At 43.4% G+C, this 21,662-nt stretch overlaps 1 protein-coding gene across 1 annotated transcript; it reads right to left on the bottom strand.

The window, feature by feature from the left end:
* Positions 1-3,514: 3,514 nt before the first annotated feature.
* Positions 3,515-21,322, bottom strand: LOC133132585 (segment polarity protein dishevelled homolog DVL-2-like). The gene is made up of 15 exons (XM_061248094.1): positions 20,811-21,322; positions 17,048-17,117; positions 16,397-16,539; positions 13,738-13,853; positions 12,866-12,995; positions 12,222-12,312; positions 11,636-11,705; positions 11,393-11,532; positions 10,910-10,986; positions 10,382-10,449; positions 9,999-10,133; positions 9,556-9,687; positions 8,847-9,023; positions 8,333-8,551; positions 3,515-6,987 (listed from the first exon to the last, which is right to left on the bottom strand). The coding sequence occupies exons 1-15, from the start codon at positions 20,969-20,971 to the stop codon at positions 6,443-6,445; spliced, it is 2,274 nt and encodes a 757-aa protein (XP_061104078.1). The 5' UTR covers positions 20,972-21,322; the 3' UTR covers positions 3,515-6,442.
* Between the last annotated feature and the right edge of the window lie 340 nt (positions 21,323-21,662).

Below are 21,662 nucleotides of genomic sequence, written 5' to 3'. Positions count from 1 at the left end.
CAGAGTGACTCAAACTCGCAGTAAACCAGAGGGGCCCTGGAATTAGGTGGAAACTGACATATTCCACCTCAAAGTTTGCATTGACTATCACTCAAACTAACATGAGTATGTATTATTATCAAACATAACAGCAAAGCAGGTTATCAGACATCCCAGAAATTGTCACAAAGCTTGCCATTCTGATGACAGTGACGCCTGACAACAGTGGGGAGGTTGACTGTGAGGAGTATCGTGCATTCTCAGAGAAATATGAGTTCACACACGTCACATCGAGCCCACACGACCCGGAGTGTAACAGGGCCAGCAGAAAAGGGAGAGCAGAGAGTGAAGAGGCTGCTGAAAAAGACAAAGGAAAGGGACGTAGACCCCTACCTGGCTATCCTGAGCAGTAGCACTAGAATGAGGGCTACCACCTGCAGAGCTGATGAACTGCCAGCTGTGCACAAGACTCCCAACAAAGGAGAAACACACCCCATGGAGAAGAAACAGCCTTACAGACAGAGGAGAAATGCTCCCACAGACAGAGGAGAAACAACCTTACAGACAGAGAAGAAAGGCTCCTTCAGACTGATTGAGGAATGTTAGAAGGGGGCTATTGCTAAAGGGAAAATGTCGAGAAAATTAAGTGTATCATTTCCCAGTGTGAAACAGAAGTTATATTTCATTCAATGTTCTATGGGTTTAGCAATGTGATGGTAAATCATGTTAAGTTCATGTTATCAATTGAGTTACACAGTCATTCCCCTAGAGCACAGGTGTCAAACTCCAGTCCTGGAGGGCCGTAGTGTCTGCTGGTTTTTGGGGTGTTCTGGGTTCATTCAAGTCACTGATTGGTTCAAGTATCTACACGCCTTGTTCTCAAGGCCTTAATTGGCCTTAATTGGCAGCTGATTGAAAGGAAACTGCAAAAACCCGCAGACACTGCAGCCCCCTGGGGATTCAGTTTGACACCCCTGCCCTAGAGGGTGCTTCTGGGCTCTATCGTTACTTGTTGAACTGTGTTTGAATAAACAACAGTAACATGCAACAGTAACATAGCAGATGCATCAACACACTGGCAGTTTCTGCAGATGCAGAGTAATATTGAAGTTAACCCCTCACTATTGTAGCGACGGTTAATTGTACGTGTGGATATCACAAAACACACGTTGCTGCTTGAATAAAATATATACTTTCCTGAAAATGCAAAACACATTTCTGTAAAACAGAAAATTGAGAATTAATCTACTTTGCAATACCGACTAGACCCACCTGATGTCGCCGGTACGCTTACATTGGGCCTAAATTTAGGCAGAATTGTTGCAATTTCTTTAGCAGGTATAAAGATTGCAGTTGTTTCAAATGTTTTTATGTTAATCAAAGCAAGTGTCCACACTTCAGCACCATACATCCTATCGTATTTACCCCCAGAAAGGGAAATTGATCTTGTCATGCATTTATTGTCAGTTATTCGTGTCGAATTAATTTTTTAATGTTGGGGAACTACATAAAACAAAAAATTCATAAAGGGTTCATTACTTGGTCCAATGTAGCTATGTTAACATTTTTTATAGGAATACAACTAAACAAAAGGGTGCACCTCAAATCCTAAATCCTGAACCTGGATTCTGGTGGGCCTTTGAGGCCGGCCATATACATTTTCGTGGAGGAAAGGCGCACAAAGGAAATGATCTTTCACTTCACTCGACTTCCGAGTTTTCTGGAACGTAGCATCAGTATCCCACCCATGTAGGCTACATTCTCACGCGGACATTTCCCTTTCAATTACGTGCATTCGCGGTTATTCCTGCATAATAACTGAGTTAAAGACATGCGGATATTTGTTCAGGTATAAATTTAGCAGGCTCCCAATTGTTTTGATAAGTTTTACGGGGTTAAATTGTATTACTTTGGCAGCAACGTGCAAAGGCGCAATGGGAGTCGACGAGAAGGTATTTTCCTGGGTAACGCTTGTAATTTTAGCGTGTGGCTCTGTAAACGGGAAACATGTAGGCCTCCAGTCCTTAATGCGAAGCAAAAAGCCGCACAAAACCGATAGTTACCATGTAAACGAGCCACAGACCGTGAAGTCCGAACATTTAGACCAGACCGCCCCCATTTCGTTGATCTGTAATGAAAAGAACATTACGTTAATTATGAAAGCCGACTTCCACAAGAATGGGATCCTGATTTTAGCCGCGGAGTTGCTACTGGGGCAAGACCTGTCTGCGGGTCCAGCTTGGAAAGCTTTCCCGCTCAGCGATGTTGAATATGCGATCGAAGCGAGCCTACACGAGTGTGGTACCATGTTGACTGTAAGTGGCCTACGATTCTAACTTAACCGTTGCTGCTCCACAACTTGTCGCTTTAAATTTTAACCTTTAGCCTAAATCTGATTAATTTTTATTTTCGTTCTACAGTCATCCCATTAGTGATGCCATGGCTACAACGGGGCCTTGCATGCTACGATCAAATTGGTTTGTTGGTGCGTAACTATGTTCGGTTATGAGATCACAGATCTCAGTTTTGGATGACAAATGGCTCTACTTTTTCTTTTTTTTTGGATGCTGCAGAATGCCATGGAGAACTTGCAATGGGACTGACTGGTTGGGTAATTGTAACTGGTTGGAGCGGCTTGTAGTGCAGTGGTTAAGGTTGGTGGTTCCCGCCAGGGTAGGATTGTCTCCTGCTTAGTCTAGTCAACTGTATGTCGCTCTGCATAATGCATTAATGTAATAATTTATTATAATTTCATATAATACGTGTATGTGTATATATTATATAATGTATTAGTACAAAACTGGGTGATTCCTTTGAGCTAATAAAGCAATGTGACATGGCGTTCTTTGTGCATCATACAAATTGCCATTGTCCCATGTTCCATCTACATGTAAACTGTTGTCATGCTACATTAATGCCATTTGGCCAGTGAAGTAACTGCAAAAACTGAGTGGGTAATTTCAATTTAAATGAATAATGGTAAATCTTAGATTTTTTTTAGATTTTCTGGTTGACCAGATTATTCAAAATATAGTATGGCAATTCATGATTTTCATTTTATAATTGACCTTCATTTAAAATATTAAGTGTGCAGTTTTGACACATAATATTGCTTGTATTTAGTGCTGATTATCTTTACAAGGGTATTGGCTTTTGGAACTGTTGGATTCATAAAGTAAAATTTAATCACTTCCCTGAAAAAAGGACACTCAAACCCAAATTAATGTCTAGGACAAATTTATTTCCAATAGTGAAAAACCAGCAAAACAAATTTGGGGAGAAATGATTCACAAAGCGGCAGTACCGTATAGTACTTTGAAACATGGACACAATTCTCTTCATTTAGCACCTTCTTTGATTATATATTTATATATAAAATAAGAATTGAATATAATAGATGACAAGGGTGTGTTGCAGCGGTGTGAACTATTCAAATGCACTCTCTTTCTTACTCCCCCCCCCCCCCCCCCCGGCACCCAAAAGTATCCCAAAAGTACCATATTTGGACCCCCACCCCCACCCCCACCCCCACCTCACTTCCACTCAGATCCACGCCATAGAGTTGAGCAACTGGTGACAAGTGGCCATCATTTGAGGAAAGTTTTCCAACACCCAGGTGCAGCCATACAGCTTTAGAGCCCTTCAGAACTTATTTACCGTAGTATGGCCTTCCACAATACTGAATGAGCCATATACTGACTTTGTTACAAGCAGAGTTTATGCAGCATGCCTCCCAAGACGGTAGTGGATATTTTTCCCCTTTTAATCATTCCTAAAAAGGGAGCTTCACCCTAAAATCAACTTTTGATGGAAAGTTGATCTCCACCACACAATATGGTAAAAAAAATGCAACGATCCTGGAACTTGGGGTCCGTCCACGTACTGCAGCGAGAACAGTGCCTTAACTGGTTGAGTCACCCAGCAGCCTTTAAACTATGGCTGCTCTCATCTGCACACCACCTGCTTTTGAGCATAAGCTTGGGCTGCAGCTCTTGATTATGTCATCAGTTTATACAAAAAAAAGAAAAGAAATTCAGGCTTTTGAACCACACTCAATTAGAGAAAGTGAAGGATCTGAGCAACACCATTGCCAACTATTCCAGTCACACAAATAATTTCTTAGATTGTAATCAATTTAGTCTGAATAATTGATGTAGCCCTAGTATATACACAATGCAGTTTCCATCACCAATGGAATACGCTACAATCACCAAGATGACCACAGTAGTTAGTTTGTACTAACTTCACTTTACAGCCCCGGCTCCAACATTCTAGTGGTGCAGGATGATCGCACTGAATTGTGAGGTGAATTTTTTTCTTCACCCTTAATCAAGGAAGATTAAGAATCCTCTTACCCTTGTCCACTTCTTCCCATGCTGTGCTTTTCGTTAGAGGTTTTTAACACCTATTTCAAGTCTTTTTATCAGCCAAACCCTTGTTATTGATAGTGCCTCACCCCATGTGATAAATATGCACTTTTCATCTTCAAACGGACAAACGTATGTAACCCTCATTCCTATAAAATTACATCTGAATTTGTTCTATGAAAATGAACGACCAGAGAAGGCTACATCTAATATGCATAAAGCCTGAAATTAATCAGAATCATTCTGCACAAAAGGTAGTTCCACATTCACCCTCAGAGAAAGTGTTGGGACTTTCTGGTGTCAGGCTTATGAGGATACATAATGTTTCTTACATCTACAAAGAGGATAGAAAATTCTTCATGCATCCCCAAGGAGGATTCGGAAAGGCTATGTACAGCCACCAAAGTGCATTCACTACTTTTTTGTTTTGTTTTCACACAGCAATCCTTGATACCTTTTAAAGATTGAAAGTTTTTTCAAAGTACCCAAATTGCCTAGCTGAGCCATTAATCTGTTATTAATAAAATAACAGAAAGGACACCACTACACCTCAATCTAAGGCAAAAGAGAACAACAAGCATACTTTTATCTGCTGCCATTTAGTGCCCTAAAGCACAATTTTACACATCCTAACTAAGTCACAACCTCATTCTCTCACTCCACCCAGGTCAAATCAGTGCCTTGGAATTTAACATCAGATGTCAACACAAAAAGGCAGTGTATTTGTTCACTATACAAAGAAAGAAAAATGTATAAACAATCAACTACAAGGCACTCTACTATCGCCCATTCAAACTGTTTGGATTCAAGAGAACCGCATTTAAAGGCAGGCAGGGCTTTCCAATCTTGGTCCTGGAGCTCAACTTTGGCTGTTTTCATTCCAACCAAAAATACATTTATACAAGTTTGAGGACCTATTAAATTTTATGTAGTATGTAAAGACTTGTTGATAAGCCAGGTAAGCTCACAGGTAAATAAAATAATGTAGATGGAGATAACTCTAAATGCTAAACTGAAATCGTACATACCAGATGCCTGGTTACTGAAAAAGGCATCCACTAAAAACAAACGGTAATAGCCAAGTTAACGTTCAAGTTGATGCTAGAAATATAATTTTAAAAAAATGGATAAAAAGGAATCCCAGATTGTTCCCAAGGCCAATGTTTGGACAACCCTGTCCTAAAATATTTCATATCATCCGCACTCCTACGATGAGAAACTATTTTGGTTGCTTTTGAGATTTTTCTGTCAATCAGCTAGCTGATCAGCATTAGTCTCCACCACTGAACACCTGTGCCAACCAATGATTACCTAATTTAGTTCATTGTGATGGATCTGCAAATAAAATAATAAATAAGAATGTGCACATTTCACCAAGACACTCATGGAAAAAGGATGAAGAATTCCATGTAATCTAAGGTGTTTTGGACAACACTAAAGAAAAAAAAAGGTTTGCTGTTCGGTTTTGTGTCCTCATCTTTCTGAAGCTTCTTAGCCGAGTGCTTTGCATTCTGGTTGTGTTGCAGTTAGGTCACGAAACCCATCCCTGAGCTCCAGGTCCAAATGGTCAGCTGCATGTTTGTTCTGGAGTAATCCATGAGGTAAGAAGTCACGTCATTGGTTAGGGTTCAGATTTCATATGGTTATTGTGAAGTCACATGGTGAGCAAAATGAAGAATGAGGTACTAAATTAAATGGCCAGTCATAAAAAGGGGGGATTTAACACAAAAAAAGGCAACTGAAAGGAAATAAGCCAAGGTGTTGTTATGGTAAAATTGTTCCAAGGACCTCTAACAGATGTGATTGTGTTCACATTTTTCAAGAAATACAAAATTCAGACCCCAAATATCTCAACCAGAGAACTTGGGTATGTCATAAGCACACACATCAAAAGCTTTTGCACTCTTGACTGCCGGAGGCAGTACAGAAAGTTCAGGAATGAAGCCAAACACTGGTGGCCCCCAGAGACATTTAGGGTCTGGAAATCCTGATTCAATCAGTAATAATCACATAATTGCTGTAAAAAAAGAAAAGAAAAGAAGGTACAGTCTGCACCCTCTCCTGTGGTGGAGAGGATAACAGTTGGCACATTTTGGCTACATGACATCCACAAAGAACTCGCTGGGGTTCCCCATGGCCAGGTGGAAGGACTGGCGGGAGGCGGTCAGCTCAGGAGGCACAGAGCCCAGGTCACGAGTTGGGGGGGCACCAGGGGGGCCTCCGGGAGTAGAGGAGGGGGGCAGGGAGGGAGGTTGGGAGTGAGGGGGTCCTAGACCAGGATGAGGGAGGGGGTGTGGATGCAGGTGTGGATGGGGGTGCTGAGGGACCATCATGAGCATCATGGGGTTGTAGGGGAGGGGCATGCCGGGGGGGTGTGGGTAGGGCAGGTGAGGGGGCGGGAGTCGGTGTTGGGAGCGCTGGCTGAGGTGGCTGTGCTCACTGGGCGTGGCTGAGCCGTGGTCCCGCCTCAAGCTGCTGCGAGTGGAGTACTCCGATTCGCTGCCGCTGCCCGAACGGGAGTCAGCCCCTCCCCCCACTGGGGACTTCTCCTCCCTGGCTCCTCCTCCTGTGCTGCCACCTCCTCCTTTACTCCCCCTGCGTCTCTCTCCCTCACTCCGCGTCGACCCACTGCTCCGGCTCCCTGAGACAGAAAGACACTGATCAGACTGTAGCGAGGACAGATCTGGGGGGTGTATCACGAAGCAGGATTACGGAGTTAGTTGGATAAGTTCACCGAGTAAAACCCTGGATCCTTCCTAACCTGGAACATGGACTGAATTAAAAACTAGTTTCAAGTTTCTTTTCTCTTTTCTCCAGTGAAGACCAACTGGACAGCTACTACAAAACAAGCACAAATCAGACTGCAGGGAAGATATGAACAATAAACAAACCACAATTGGGAGAGAGACGAGAACAAAATCAGAATACAGGTGGGATAGACCTGAGCTCTAATCAGACAGCAGCTGTACTATTTTCAGGTGTGTGTGTGTGTGTGTGTGTGTGTGTGTATAAATATTATCACTGGAGTATATTGGTCTATTGTATATTGGTCCAGTATTAACCTTTGTATAACAATGCACAATGCAGCACAGAAGCCTCTCCAACCAAATCTACCCTCCCCTGTCTCCGTTGCATCCCCTATTCTCCCTACATTTATTTGCCTTGACTGAAACAAGGATAACCCCAGATAGCACAGCAATTCCTGCAGCACTCCAGTCACCATATTCTCTCCTTTTCATTGTCACTTTCCACACTACTCTTCTCTCCTCTACCCACTCCAATTCAACCACTGCAACCTCTCTTTCCCTACCCTTCCCTCTGCTGTCACTACATCCCACCTATTTCTGCAATCTTTCTCCCAGTTACCACTTGTTCTTATCTGAATGTTCATCCTCTGTCCCAGCTGCTAAGACAAACTAAAATGGAAAACTCTTTCCATAACTCACACTAACTCTTCTACCTTCTTCCAGATTCTTCCAACACACTTGTCAACTCTCTGTCCAGACAACCCTCTGCCTTTTCCAACTCCATGCCCTTATCCTCTCTCTATCTTCTCACAGATTATGACCACTCTCAAATCTCTTGTGAACTCCTCCTGCTGTCTTTAAACAAGCTGACATTAACGCCCTGTTCAAGAAACTTCCTCTCCAAAACAGTTGAAGATGTTGTTTTCAACCAGCTCTCTCCTTTGTCTCCAACCATCTGAACAACCTCATGAGACTGGTTTCAGGACAGACCAAGCTGGATAGTAAATTATTGCCTTTTGATCAACCTGCCTAACACGCAGACACTACTTCCCTACTAAGTCCACCCTCTGGCTGTACCTATACTTCTGCTTAGATGGCACCACAGTGTCACCCTCTTCATCTGCCAGGCATCAGGAGTGACACTTGACAATCTGTTGGCTGTGCAGTCTTCCTGTACAACATTCTGAACAATCAGACTGGAATGCGTAAAAATGGATGACTGATGAACATAAAACGCACCTTCGCTTGGCTGGCTACCCGTACTCCCAGGCGTGTAGCTATAGCTGGAGAGCTCATGGTAGGGAGGCGGCTGGGTGGAGTAAGGGTGGGGGTACTGATAGGGGAAGGCATGCATCATGGGCCAGGGCGTGGCTCCTGGGAGTGGCAGGGGGGCCAAAGTGTCCTGGTCCGACGCTCCGCTTGATCCGTCATTATCGTTGAGGGAGAGGTTGGAGATGTCTTGACAGCAGAGAAGAGGGATAGAGTAGCAAGAAGAGGTGGAGAACATTACATTACATTATTGGCATTTGGCAGACGCTCTTATCCAGAGCGACGTACAGTTGATTAGACAAAGCAGCAGACAATCCTCCCCTGGAGCAATGCAGGGTTAAGGGTCTTGCTCAAGGGCCCAACGACTGGGAGCGGTTTTGTATGGAGGAGACCCAATCATCTAATCAGCAATCTGACCCCATCTATTTATACACCCTCTTTTGGTCAAGCAGTATGTCTCATGCCACCCAGTTTTGCCACTCACAGTTCTCACAGTCGCTGAAGTCACCAAAGATGTAGTAACACTGTTCAGAGAAGGTTATCTTGTTGACGGTATGGCGGATGAAGCCAGCTTTCAGGAGGTTGCTGGCGTACTTTCGCGCCTCCCGCCTGTCCTGGAACCCCTCGATATGATGGTACAGCCATTCCACTACATCCGAGCCTGGACGGACAGACACACGGACAGACACACGGACAGACACACGGACAGACACACACACACACGGACAGACACACACACACAGACACACACACGGACGGACACACGGACGGACACACGGACGGACACACGGACGGACACACACACGGACACACACACGGACAGACACACGGACACACACACGGACACACACACGGACACACACACGGACACACACACGGACACACACACGGACACACACACGGACACACACACACGGACACACACACACGGACACACACACACGGACACACACACACGGACACACACACACGGACACACACACACGGACACACACACACGGACACACACACACGGACACACACACACGGACACACACACGGACACACACACGGACACACACACGGACACACACACGGACACACACACACAAAAAAGGGGGGGTAGAGAGGCTTATGATTTAAAGATCCAAGCCATTGAATTCAGATCCCTGCTGTATGCATTCGGTCTATACCAATATTTCCCATTCTCTCACCGAGGAAGGCATTGGGGATGGTGATTTTCAGCCACATCCTGTCTCTGACCTCCAGGCCAGACTCTGGAGATGCCATAGCTTTGGCCACAGATGCCATGTCCGAGTGCAGGGAGAGGTTAAATTCATCAAAGCCTAGAGAGAGAAAGAGAGAGTGCATATTCAAATTTCTCAGACCCTACAGGAGTGACAGAATAAATCCTCATTAGCTTCAAGGCTAATTAAAAATAGCCTATGATATCTGAATGAGTGGATTCCTACACTCTCTTGAATGGGAAGGTCTGGACATGAGTGTGACTGCAGTTGCAGATAGGTTGGACATATCAAATTATGGTGAGAATTAGACATACTCAGGCTGAGGTTGTTTGCTAAGTCAAGGCCTGACAAAAAGTTAAGGTCTGATAAAAGCCTAAATGTGTAAAAAAGAGAAAAGTACAAAGACTCACGCTCGGTTTCGGTGACGGAGGAGCCAGAGGTGACGGTGCTGATTGAGGAGCTGCCTGGGTATGGGGGGTACGCACCCGTTAACGCCACCGAGTGGCTGACCCACAGTGCTGGGTCAATCGGCCGGATGGGCTCATCTGAGAGCGAGTCGGGGAGATGTGAGATGGAGGACAGGAAATGTGATGGGGAGAGAGAGGTGGTGAGAGAAAGAGTAGATGGATGGGTCCATTACCATTTTTTGTTAGACTAGGTTGTGTAAAAGATGCAATGTGATTTCATCGTAAAATACAGGCTGATGATGATACTTCTCAGTTTTGCTAGTATTGCGGTAATGAGCATTTCGTGTTTAAACAGGAAAAAAAGCAAGGTCACGGATGTGACTCACTTCGCGGAAGGGTGAAGTAGCCCTGTGGGGAGGGGTCCCAGCACTTGGCAACCGTGAGGATGATGGGTCTAAGAGATGGGGAGGAGTCACGGTTAAGAAAAGGCGGTCGGCGAAACACAACCGTTTCATATACTGTATGTGTCAGCAAGTCTGCATTGCATAGGTAGTAATACAGGGTGTTTTCCTTTTTTTCAGTATACTTAATCTGATATACAGTATATCTGCCAACATTTTTGTTGTAGTTTACAGACGCATTTATTTTTGAGGCATTTTGTCACAAAATACATTGAATACATTTAAATACATGTTTTTGCCCATCCCTAGTCATAGTTACATGACAGAAAGAACATGCAGCAGACAGACAGACAGAAACGTGCATTCAGCTGACAACTCATACCTGCTGGCCACTAGAAATACATACTGGAACTGTACACTCTTCAATACTTCTACTACTGCCATTATTATTATTATTATTATCATCATCAATTTAATTTAGTGACTTAAGGACAGAAGGGGGCAGTGACTCACCCTGGTTTATGTACGATCTCTCTCAGCACTCTCACCGCATCATCGTTGCTCATGTTCTCAAAGTTGATATCATTCACCTGGAGGAGGGAGGGAAGAGAGAGTGAGAGAGAACTTGTGTCGAGGAAAGCTTTGCCCCACTCAAGAGTGACCACACCCCTGTTGACAACTTCCGAGTAAACAAAGGCCTCCTGGACCTACTGGCTATGAATGTCGTCATTCCCAGCTGGAATCTCAGGCACCTCCAGAGTGCTCCACGTTTGCCAAATGATGACACAGCTGAACAAAGCATCAAAGCTGAACATTGTGGGGGGTTAGGGTTAGGGTTAGGGTTAGGGTTTTTTTGGTGACATCCGTTATTCAGAGCATGTATGAACATGGTAGGGTCAGAGTGACGCTAATTACATGGCCCTTTTATCGTTCCAGCCCTTTTAAGAGTTCCAACCTTCGGACACGGGCAGTGAGTGCACCCTATTCCCCTCTCACCTGTAGCAGCATGTCCCCCGGCTCGATCCGCCCGTCAGCTGCCACGGCCCCGCCTTTCATGATGGAGCCAATATAGATGCCCCCGTCCCCCCTCTCATTGCTCTGTCCCACGATGCTGATGCCAAGGAAGTTGTACTTCTCTGGAGAGACAGAAGGGAGGAGGTTAAGTTAGCTGGGGCAAGCGAGGGAGAGAGCGAGAGAGTGAGAGAGCAAGCGAGAGAGAGGGTGCGAGAGAGCACTCACCCATGTTCAGTGTAATGGTGATAATGTTGAGGGACATGGTAGAGTCTGTCACACTGCTGAATGAAGATGCCTGCAAGGACATAAATGTACCAGGACACATCGGCATATCAGAAATCAATTGCAAAAATATTATCCTTAAATTGGTTGATGGCAACACATGGGGAAATAATTAACATATAAAATTATAACACAGTGGATAAATCTTTTGAACTGTACCTCATAGAAACCTTTTTGCATTTGCTATGATTACCCTGACTGATAAAACATTGGACCAGCCCAGAATATCCACCAGAGTAACTTTTACAACTCCTCAGAGAAACTGCCTCCCCATTCACCCTCAAATCAAATCAAAGCATTTACATTCTCTACAAACTACTTTGCAGTTTCACGGACCGCATTTTCCAGAACACAAAACCCTCATACAAGCCATTGTAAAGCTATCTGGGCTAATAAAAACACAAAACACACACATTAAAACAGAAATAGTATTCTAAAAAATAAATAAATAAAAAAATTAAAAAAAACCCATAAAACTCCTTTCCACCAATTGAGTGGTGTACAGCTATGTGCCAGTGTGCTGCATTACCCGCTCCAGCCTGGGAGGGCGCTGTTTCCTGCGTCTGCGGTGCCTCTTCAGCAGGCGGGAAGCTGTGCTCTGCTCTGTGGAGCCACTGAACCTGGGGTACAGCAGGTCGATTCAGCATTCAGCAACAAGCCATTTCACCTTAAATTAGGACCATTGCAGTTCCACCTCACCACCTCAGACCACCAGGACTCAGCTTGTACCAATAACTGGACATCTCATAAAAGACTAAATGGTAAATGGTAAACGGTCTGCATTTATCTACTGTATTTATCCAAAGCGCTGTACAATTGATATTTTTCATTCCCCCATACACACCAACGGCGATTGGCTGCCATGCAAGGCACCAACCAGCTCGTCAGGAGCACTTTGAACTTATTTTAAAATCATAATACTTGGAAAATGACACACAAAATAACATGGCATATGCCCTAATGAAGCCTATGGTCTTGTTCGCAAAATTTTATAAAGGTTTAAACGCATTTCTAATTTCTCATCCCTTCCTCCAACAGGAGTGCCTAAAACTGCAAGGCAGTATAAATGCAATTTAAGATTGAATTATTTTAGTTCTTTCAGTTCTCTCATCAGGCCGGAACATACTGAAACGGACAAAGAAAATACAACTGAAGCCTGAGCCCAGCTTTGACCTGCTCATGGTGTCGTCCTCATCGGAATCGCAGAAGCTGGTGGTGTCGAGCTCGCTGCTCATAATGGTGGAGGCACTCTCATACCCCGCTAGGTGGCGCTCTAGCCTGCTCTGTCCATTAGCCCGAGGCCCTGGGGAAAGGAGGGAAACCGCAGAGAACAGACCGGTAAGCTGTGGAGGAACTATAAGGGTGTATATCTGAAGGCTATGCATCAAGGTCACACTGATCCCTCTAACGGGGATCGGTGGGAAGGTCGTTACTGTTTGTTAGTAACTGATAAAGAGCCAAGCGCACGGAATATAGGTTACAGGTGCTCAGAAAGGAGTGTACGCATCATAATTCAGAGGAGAAAGGCTTAAATGATGAAGCTAGAGCACACAAAAACATTGAGTTGATTATGAAATACAGCACTTGGGATTCCATTTCTCCTTGCAGGTAAATGAAGTAATTTAAATCTATAATCCCTGACGCCTTAAACTCGCATGGTTCTTTCCAGCAGGCTCAAGTGTTGAGAGTCGCAAACCTCATTAAATAGCTTACAGGTAGCTGCAGGACAACTTAATAATTTAGGACAACTTTAAAAAGTAGCTAAATGCTGGTTGAGTAAACATTAATAATTGTTGTACATGTGTATCCTTCCCCCCCTCTTCATTACATCAAAACCTTAGCTCCAGTGATAGTCACCCAGGGCACTGAAAGTTACGATATCTATAAAGAACATCTGCTAAACATGTTGGGCTTGTTCTGAGACCCAGCCTGAGGTGGAGCCCGGGGGTAAAATGTCCAAAACCCTAGGTCTGACATAAGGAAAAGTAAGTAGATTCCAGGATGTTAGGGAAAGCTTCAGAATGTTCCAGAACGCGTCTCCTCACCATGCTGTTCCAGGCTCTCCCTTCGACGAGGCCTCTCTCGCTCCCTCCTGACAGACACCACAGACTCTGTCTCTGTGCGGTCGTCCAGGGTCTCCACACTGCCAGACGCATTGGGGCTGCACGAATGGGAGGGGAGAGGGGGCCTTAAGACTGCGCTCTGAATTAATAAGTAAACCATTCATTTATTCATTAGGGACTAATCAAAACGCATTAATGCGATGTTAAGTACAAGCAGTAGATGAAACAATGCTTTATGTCTGCCGGCAATCACACTGCCTCTCACTCTGTCACAGGGTTAGACTACTTCGATTTCCTGTGATCCCTTATAAAACACACTGTTTAACATTCAGGAATTTTCCAAGAGCTCTTATCCAGGACAAATTACGAAGGTTAATAGGAGGGGTTTAAAGAATACCATTTGTGAATTAGGATTTTAATCATTCTCCAGGTTCAAAAGTCCTAACTTCCATACAATGTAATGTAATTCTCAACACAAGACAACAAACAGGCTGCATTTTTCTGAATTTCTGAATGAATCATAATTCCAAAGCATGAAATGAAATGCCTGAATATGATTATGAATTAAAGGGTTGATACTGGAAGGATTTCCAAGAGAAGGCAAACTTGTTTACCTTTTCATTCATGGCAAATTGCCAGTTAGAGCAGTTAGTTCTCTTCTTTGGCTCTGCTTTTCTGACTGCCATCTTTATCCCCAACTCCTGTGCTATACGCACATATTAATGTATCAGCAAGCCAGTACATTAGCTAGGAGTGTGCTAGTTAGATTGCTTGTTAGCTAGTAGTTAATACCTATGTTACAGTCAGTAGGCTGTTTTACAAAAATAGGCGGAAAGAAAAGCTTTTACGACTAGTGTTACCAAGATGCAGGCTTCATTAGACTACACCATGACATTCTACCAGACCATTCAAAATGTAATCTCCTATCTTTATTTTTTTCGGGCCTGCTTTCCTATTGTCCACAGAATACCAGTTTTTCCTGACACCTTTTGTATGGTGTATATTTCAGCACTAGCTTTGGAAAAAATAAATAAAGTTAATTGGAAGATACGGTACAATGTAGGCATTATGCATCTGTCTCAATATCGCTGTCACTGTCATAGAACCATTTTACTTACCAGTCAAAAGGTCAACGGATTCTATGTGGAACATGAACAGTGCAGAGCAGCACACACAGGCCGAGGTAGAACGGACCCAAATTACAACTCAAATGTACTGATCACAAGGGAGGCTAGATGTGTCAAATGCAACAAAGTTCCTGATATAGATCATACATCAGCTTTACCGAGAAAAAGCAAGTCACAAGCATGGTCAATAATCAAACAGATAAACCTAGATAATGCACATTTCATACCGTCGATAAACACCAAGCAGACCAAATGGTCTGTTACAAACTGGAGTCCAGTAGTTTCCAAGTAAAATGTTCCTCCAAAAGCCAGGTGGCTAACCAGTTCCCCAGCACCTTCACCAAAATATTTCACAGCCAACCTGCCTAGGCTATAATAAGTAAAGTATCATGTAAACTAAAATACCCTCTTCAATAAATCACAACTGCAGCATGGGCAGGCTAAGTCATCCTGAATGTCAGGGGCTTTCTGCATTTGTGTGGCAAGCAAGGATTTACTGCCAGTGCAACACTTCTTCTGCAAGTGGAGTGTCTATCTACAGGTGTCTGCTGTGACCTCTACTCTGGTGACTCCACACCCAGGCAAACAGCAGAGGCCATTGCTTTGTATTTGCCAAATGTAATTTTAATATTGGTTAATATTCTCTATGAAGTATTTAATTTCTTTTAAATATTTCTCTCCCAGTTTGGTAGCCAATTGTACCCTATCTAATCCAATTAGTGTTAGCTGGGGATACACTGCTTACAACCCTGTCCCTTTGGCAGCCCAGAGGGAGAACAGCACGCCTTCTTCAAGTCGTCTCGTCTCACAGCCTGCGACCATAATTCCAAGGCGCACCGGGGTGCATGCACATGCCGATCCCAACTAGTCCCTGCTGAGTCCCTCCCATGGAGCAGCGAGCCGATTATGCCGCTCCATGAGAGTCGGCCAAACTGCATTTCATTTCTGAACACGAGTGGCAGGTCTAATTCATAGATATTCACTTCAAGTTCATTTCTGATTGGCAGCCCACTAAATGGACAGAAAACTGCAGATAGGAACATGGTTATGTGCATTTTATAAAATCCTTCTCCAATACCCAGTAGAAGAACTTTGTTGCTGTATGTCACCCTACAAAGTGTTTTTGACTTTGTGTTTAATCTTGAATCATCACAATATTTAAGCTGTGAAATAAACAAAACTGAAATAAATCATAAAAGTAAACAAATAAATAAATAACTTATTGACTTGCAGAAGTGACCAGGCACCATCCATCAACCCATGAGAAAGAATTCAATGAATGAGCAAAGCAGTTTCCTGGATCCAAATGAGCCCCCCCCCCCACTCCTCCCCCACTGTTGCCATTTAAAACACACCAAAAATACCACTCCATTCAGCATTATAGTACATTGCAGGTTTGCGCCACTGAATGGATTTGAAATGTGAAACCCATTATAATGGTGGTTTTGCTTTACAAGGAAAACATCACCTGATTCTTGAGGAGACGGCATGAGAACAGGGGGCTGGAAACTTACTGGAAGGAGGGGGGTCTGGAGTCCCCGATGCCGCCCGTCCTCTCTGCTGGAGGGGGTGGGAGGGGTGGAGGAGGGGGTGAAGGTTCAGGCCGCACCTCAGCCGGGGCAGGGGTCTCTGGGATCGGGCTGTCTGAGGAGACCAGCTGAGGGGGCGGGAGGTAGAGAACGAGAAAATGGGTGGGAGTGAGATGGAGTGAGGGGAAAACAGCAAGGAGAAAGGGAGAGATTAACTGTTTGACTCTCGTCCACTCCTATTCCAAGAATGAATTGCTAATCTTGATTTTCGTTTTGTAAAGGATTTTTTTTCTGTCCAGTATTATTAACACTGTGGTCTACCTTATCTTATAATCTTCCTGCTTGTTGGGTCTTCTTCTTGTTGTTTTTATAAGATTAAACATTTTAGATACAAAATTTAAACAGGGGATAAATCGATCATTCTATCATTAAACGCATAATCAAACTCACAACAAAATTAAACCAAACCAAAAATCTAAATTGCATATAAAAACAGGGGAGACAAACCTCTAAGCACTGTAATGTAACGTTATACCACAGAGAACCAGTTAGGTGACATACTGGGGGAGCTTAATTCCTATAATTCAGTCACCCCTAAGCACACAGTTGGCTGTTTCCATTCGTTGCCAGCCTTACCCAGGACACTACTCTCCCGTTGAAGCACGGCAGCTTGGCAGCATCATCGGAGATCTCCTCCTTCACCACACTGCAGGAATGCAACAAGCAGGGGACAAGCAGTCAGATTGCTTCACCATTTTAATTACGACCACACAGGCACATCACAAGAGCCAACTGCTCCTTAGTGGGTGGCAATGTATACTGGTTAGGGAACTGGGCTTGTCAGCAGGCTAACCTGATTTTTCTTCAATAAATAGCCAGCTGTACGCAATACAAATGCTTTCTATGTAAATATACTCAGTGAGCACTTTAAGGTTTTTATTAGACATATTGGTCTTCTGCTGCTGTAGCCTAGATGTGTGACACATTGTCTGTTCAGAGATTCTTTTCTGCATACCACTGTTGTAATGTGTGGTTATTTTCATTACAGTCACCTTTGACCAGTCTGGCCCTTCTCCCTGATCTCATTAACAACGCGTTTTTACCCCCAGAGGTGCTGCTCACTAAATGTTGAATGTTGTTCTTCGCACCATTCTCCAGAGACTCCAGAGACCAGAGATCAGCAGTTTCTGAGATATCCAAACCACCCTGTCTGGCAGCAATAATCATTCCAAGGTCATAGTCACTTAGATCATATTTATTCCCCATTCTGATATTTGGTCTGAAAAACAGCTGAACCTCTTGACCAGTCATGGTGCTGTCAAGCAAGTCAATGCTTTGCAGGTAGCTCTGTATAAGTGACCAGCACATAGAGCGTCTGCTAAATGTAATGAACTTAGCTAACTGCATTCTGTAGATAAAGCTTGGAGACGCAACGCAGCCAGACACCAGAAACACTGGAGAGGCCTGAGCTGCCTATTCAGTGACTCATCCCAACCAACTAGCATTAGCCAGGCAAGGAAACCACCACAAACAGCCGTGTCAGGCTCTCTTTTATTTCCTTTCAGAGATGTGTGCGCTGATTGCTTCGTCTGTGTTCTTATCCTCCAATCTTCTGCCTCTGGATATATGCCTGTGCTTGCCTCCGTCTGCGAAACCCTGCCTGAGCAGTCGCTCTGTTGCTTTATGATATTAAGCATAATTACAGCCTATATGAGAACATTAGAAGCACACATCTTTCCTTGAAAAAAAGGTTCATGCTTTGGCCATCTCCAGTCAAAGGACCCTCCAACAAGTGTTCTAAAAGTCATGGGTATGGGGAAGAAAGCAATATATATATATATATATATATATATATATATATATATATATATATATATATATATTGCTTCTAGTATTCAGAAAAAACTAACTAAAATGCAGTAGAAAGTGACTTGAAACAAATGCACATATGGTACAGCATCTGATCTGATTTTTTTTTTTTAACAAAAAAACAAAATACACAACCATGCAGCAATACATTATAGACTATGCTATGTGGTAATAGTTTACATAATAATTACATGGTCAAGGAGCAACCTTTGCCAATTTTTCCAGCTGAAGATAAAAAATGCTACTAAGTTGATTGCCAGATAAAACCCTACAGGGGAAAACTAACTTGGTGATTCCCTTAAATTATAAACCCTCACTGTCCACAGCACTAAACTCTATGTTGACTTCCTGTCACCTGGCAACACCATCGCGGAAAATGAGTTGTGGTGGTTCCAGTCCACTTCATATACCAAGCACCCTTTATCTGCGTAGCAAACAGACTGGCATTAAACTGCAGCAGTGCCCACTTCTATCCCAGCAGAACTTTACCCAAGTATATACCATCACTGTCAGACATATTAAAGCCAGGTGTGGGACAGCTGGAATGTGTGCTGGTTTGATGCAGCCAGTGAATTGAACCTAATTAATTCAGCCAAATATGAGTTAATATTTTAAAGAATAAGTATCAGTACTGGTCCAAAACACTGGACCTGTGTTAAATTAATTTACTCATTAGGATTTGCTCTCGTCTTTGTCAGAGCAGGATTGTATGAACACCACCACCATTGTCTTCCATTTGTAGCTTCTCTGGGTGCAAGACTAGAGCATGAGGGCCAGAAACCGGCAGACAGGACTTTTTTTCTGCACATCTGAGTGATTAAACCAGCAGGCCAAGGTGAACTCTGGCTCTAAATAATTATTTGCCTCTCCATCTCTATAAACAAAACCCTGCAATACGGCCTTGACTATATAACAAATGGCACTAAAAAGTGTTTTGCTTAGCCTTAGCAGTGGATGTCCTTTCAAAAACCAGATGGAACAGAGCCATACTACCCCTCCTAAAAACTTATCCTAAAAACTCCTCAATGGTCCCATGGGCATGACAGCAAATGCATAACATAATTTTACTTACACACACACACACAAACACACACACACACACTACAGGCGATTAGATGCACATTCTTTTCATCCAATCCTACCAGCAGTTTGGCCATGTGACACCAACACAAATTATTACATTTCCTCAGTGTTAAAATGTTCATTTGTTTAACTATATGGCATTCAGCCATCTCTGCTCAGCTTTGTGAATATAATATAGCACCTTGCCTGGCTCAGATGAGTTGAAGTACCATGTACAAAGACACAACACCTTGGTTATCTACAATGCATTACACAACATAAGCATAGCTGTTACATGTAGTGTGATATCAACCGAGTAGCTGTACCATAACATCAAAACTATTGTAAGTGTAGCTTTGAGACAGAACACCGCAATGCTGCCACACAGTAGCTTCGTCAGTTCCCCGCCACAGATAATCAACGACATCACTCAATAGGTTAATGTACACTTAGCCTACTGTACTGCCGTGTGATGCATACCAATGTAAGTAAGCAGTGGAATGGGGTGCGTATAATCAAGTGGTAATAACTTAATGACGTTTGAGAACAGGGTACAGGCTGTCTTAACCAATGGCGAATTCCTCTTCACACTCAAAATGCTGGAACGTGAAATATGCGAATCGGACAACTGTTTAACTTAGAGAGCAATAGGAATGTAATCATTTCACTGTTAGGTGTTATCTTCTATAATACCATCCTTGGACTGAGAACACAGAACTGACAACAAGATGAAGAGGTGGCTTCCGCGGAAACAAAATTTGGCTTGTATCCAAAAACGGAGTAAAGGGGCAACACTACGGATCTAGCCAACAGCAGATGTAATATTGAAGAACTGAGAGTGTGGTAATAATGCAGAAGAACGTAGCTTCATTTCATCCCAATAGGCGAGGCAAATTAACTTTGACCATTGGTGAAACTTGATGTACTAATTTACTACAGTAACGTTGCTGTACTACGCTAGAGTAATCGGAGAAATCACAATCAGATAAAACAGAGGAAGCGTCTGACCAGATTGAGCCAGCTACCCCTCCTCACCATCTAACATGTAACGTTAGCTCTAGCTAGACTATTCTTGCTACGCCTAACTCGTAGCTAGTAGTAGTAACTTGTACCAAGTTAGCCACCGTGAATTGGCAAAAGGAAATGTGTTTTTAAAAAATCCAAGACGCGCAGAACATTTTATGTAAATTTGTAGCATAGTGCAATTAGTCTAATGTTAGTTGCAAACTATTCTAGCTAGCTCGCTAACTTCAGAAAACTTAATCTGCCAGTTAACGAATCCGGTTTAAAAAATAGTTGCACAGCTTCCTCTCCTTATTTTCACCACTAACGTTAACGTTACAAAGCAAACACATCATATAGTTAACGGTAGCTAAGTTAGTTTGCACTTTTAGTCATCGTTTCGAAGGGGAGCCGCACAATCACGACAGTTAGCAAGCTAGCTAGCTATGCATCTGGCAATACTCACCCGAAATCCTGATCCATGGACTTGAAGAAGAATTTGTAATTTGGTTTGTTCAATACTTGTTTAAAATCCAGCAAAGTTATTTGTTCGGCAGGAATGGGAATCTTCACCAAGTACGGTGTCTCCTCCTCGTCAATGTGGTAGATTATTTTTGTTTCCGCCATTTCGCCAACTGCTTTTTTCGGCTCCACAAAGCTATCCAGGGGGATTTTAGAACAGAGGTCTGGAAGGGATCAAGCCGCGCTGCTAGCTAGCGCTAGCCAACTTGTAAAACTAGCCAGCTATGTGCGGAGCCGTCTTGTATCTATGCAGACTTCTGCCAGACAAGAGAATGTTGAAAAACAGATCCTTCACAGTCCCAACATGAACAGATGGCTAGAAAGGTACCCTTCTTAAGATCTGCTGGAAGCAGGTAACATTCACGCACTCGCATAAATATACTATACAAACAACTCGAACGCTTTACCCAGAAAAAGCAGAGCACAAAACTTTCTCCACTGCGAGCCCAACGCGGCGTATAGCGTCACCGAGGCCCCCCTTGCGTCCAGGCTTTCACGTTGCGCCCCTTCCCTCATTCCCGACGTACGGCATGCTCGTATTGTGGGTTTGTGTAATTAAAGTACAGGGACCCGAAGAAACAATATTCATCCATCACCAATGTTCAAACATTATACAATAATTTAATTAAATGTTCCATTGCGGATTTATTAGTGCAGCAACATATAGGCTCTAGCTTCATTGTATTACCCCACTTTATGAAGTAGTCTTAAACAATATCAACCAATATCCTAAGCTCTCCCCAATCACTTGTCAACTTAACAACATTCAGGCATAATGAAGCCAAACCAGCACATC

Source organism: Conger conger, chromosome 7 (assembly GCF_963514075.1).
Source record: "Conger conger chromosome 7, fConCon1.1, whole genome shotgun sequence".
Lineage (NCBI taxonomy): Eukaryota > Metazoa > Chordata > Actinopteri > Anguilliformes > Congridae > Conger > Conger conger.
Note: the sequence above shows the minus strand (reverse complement) of the source record. Positions and strands in the feature narration are given on the sequence as shown.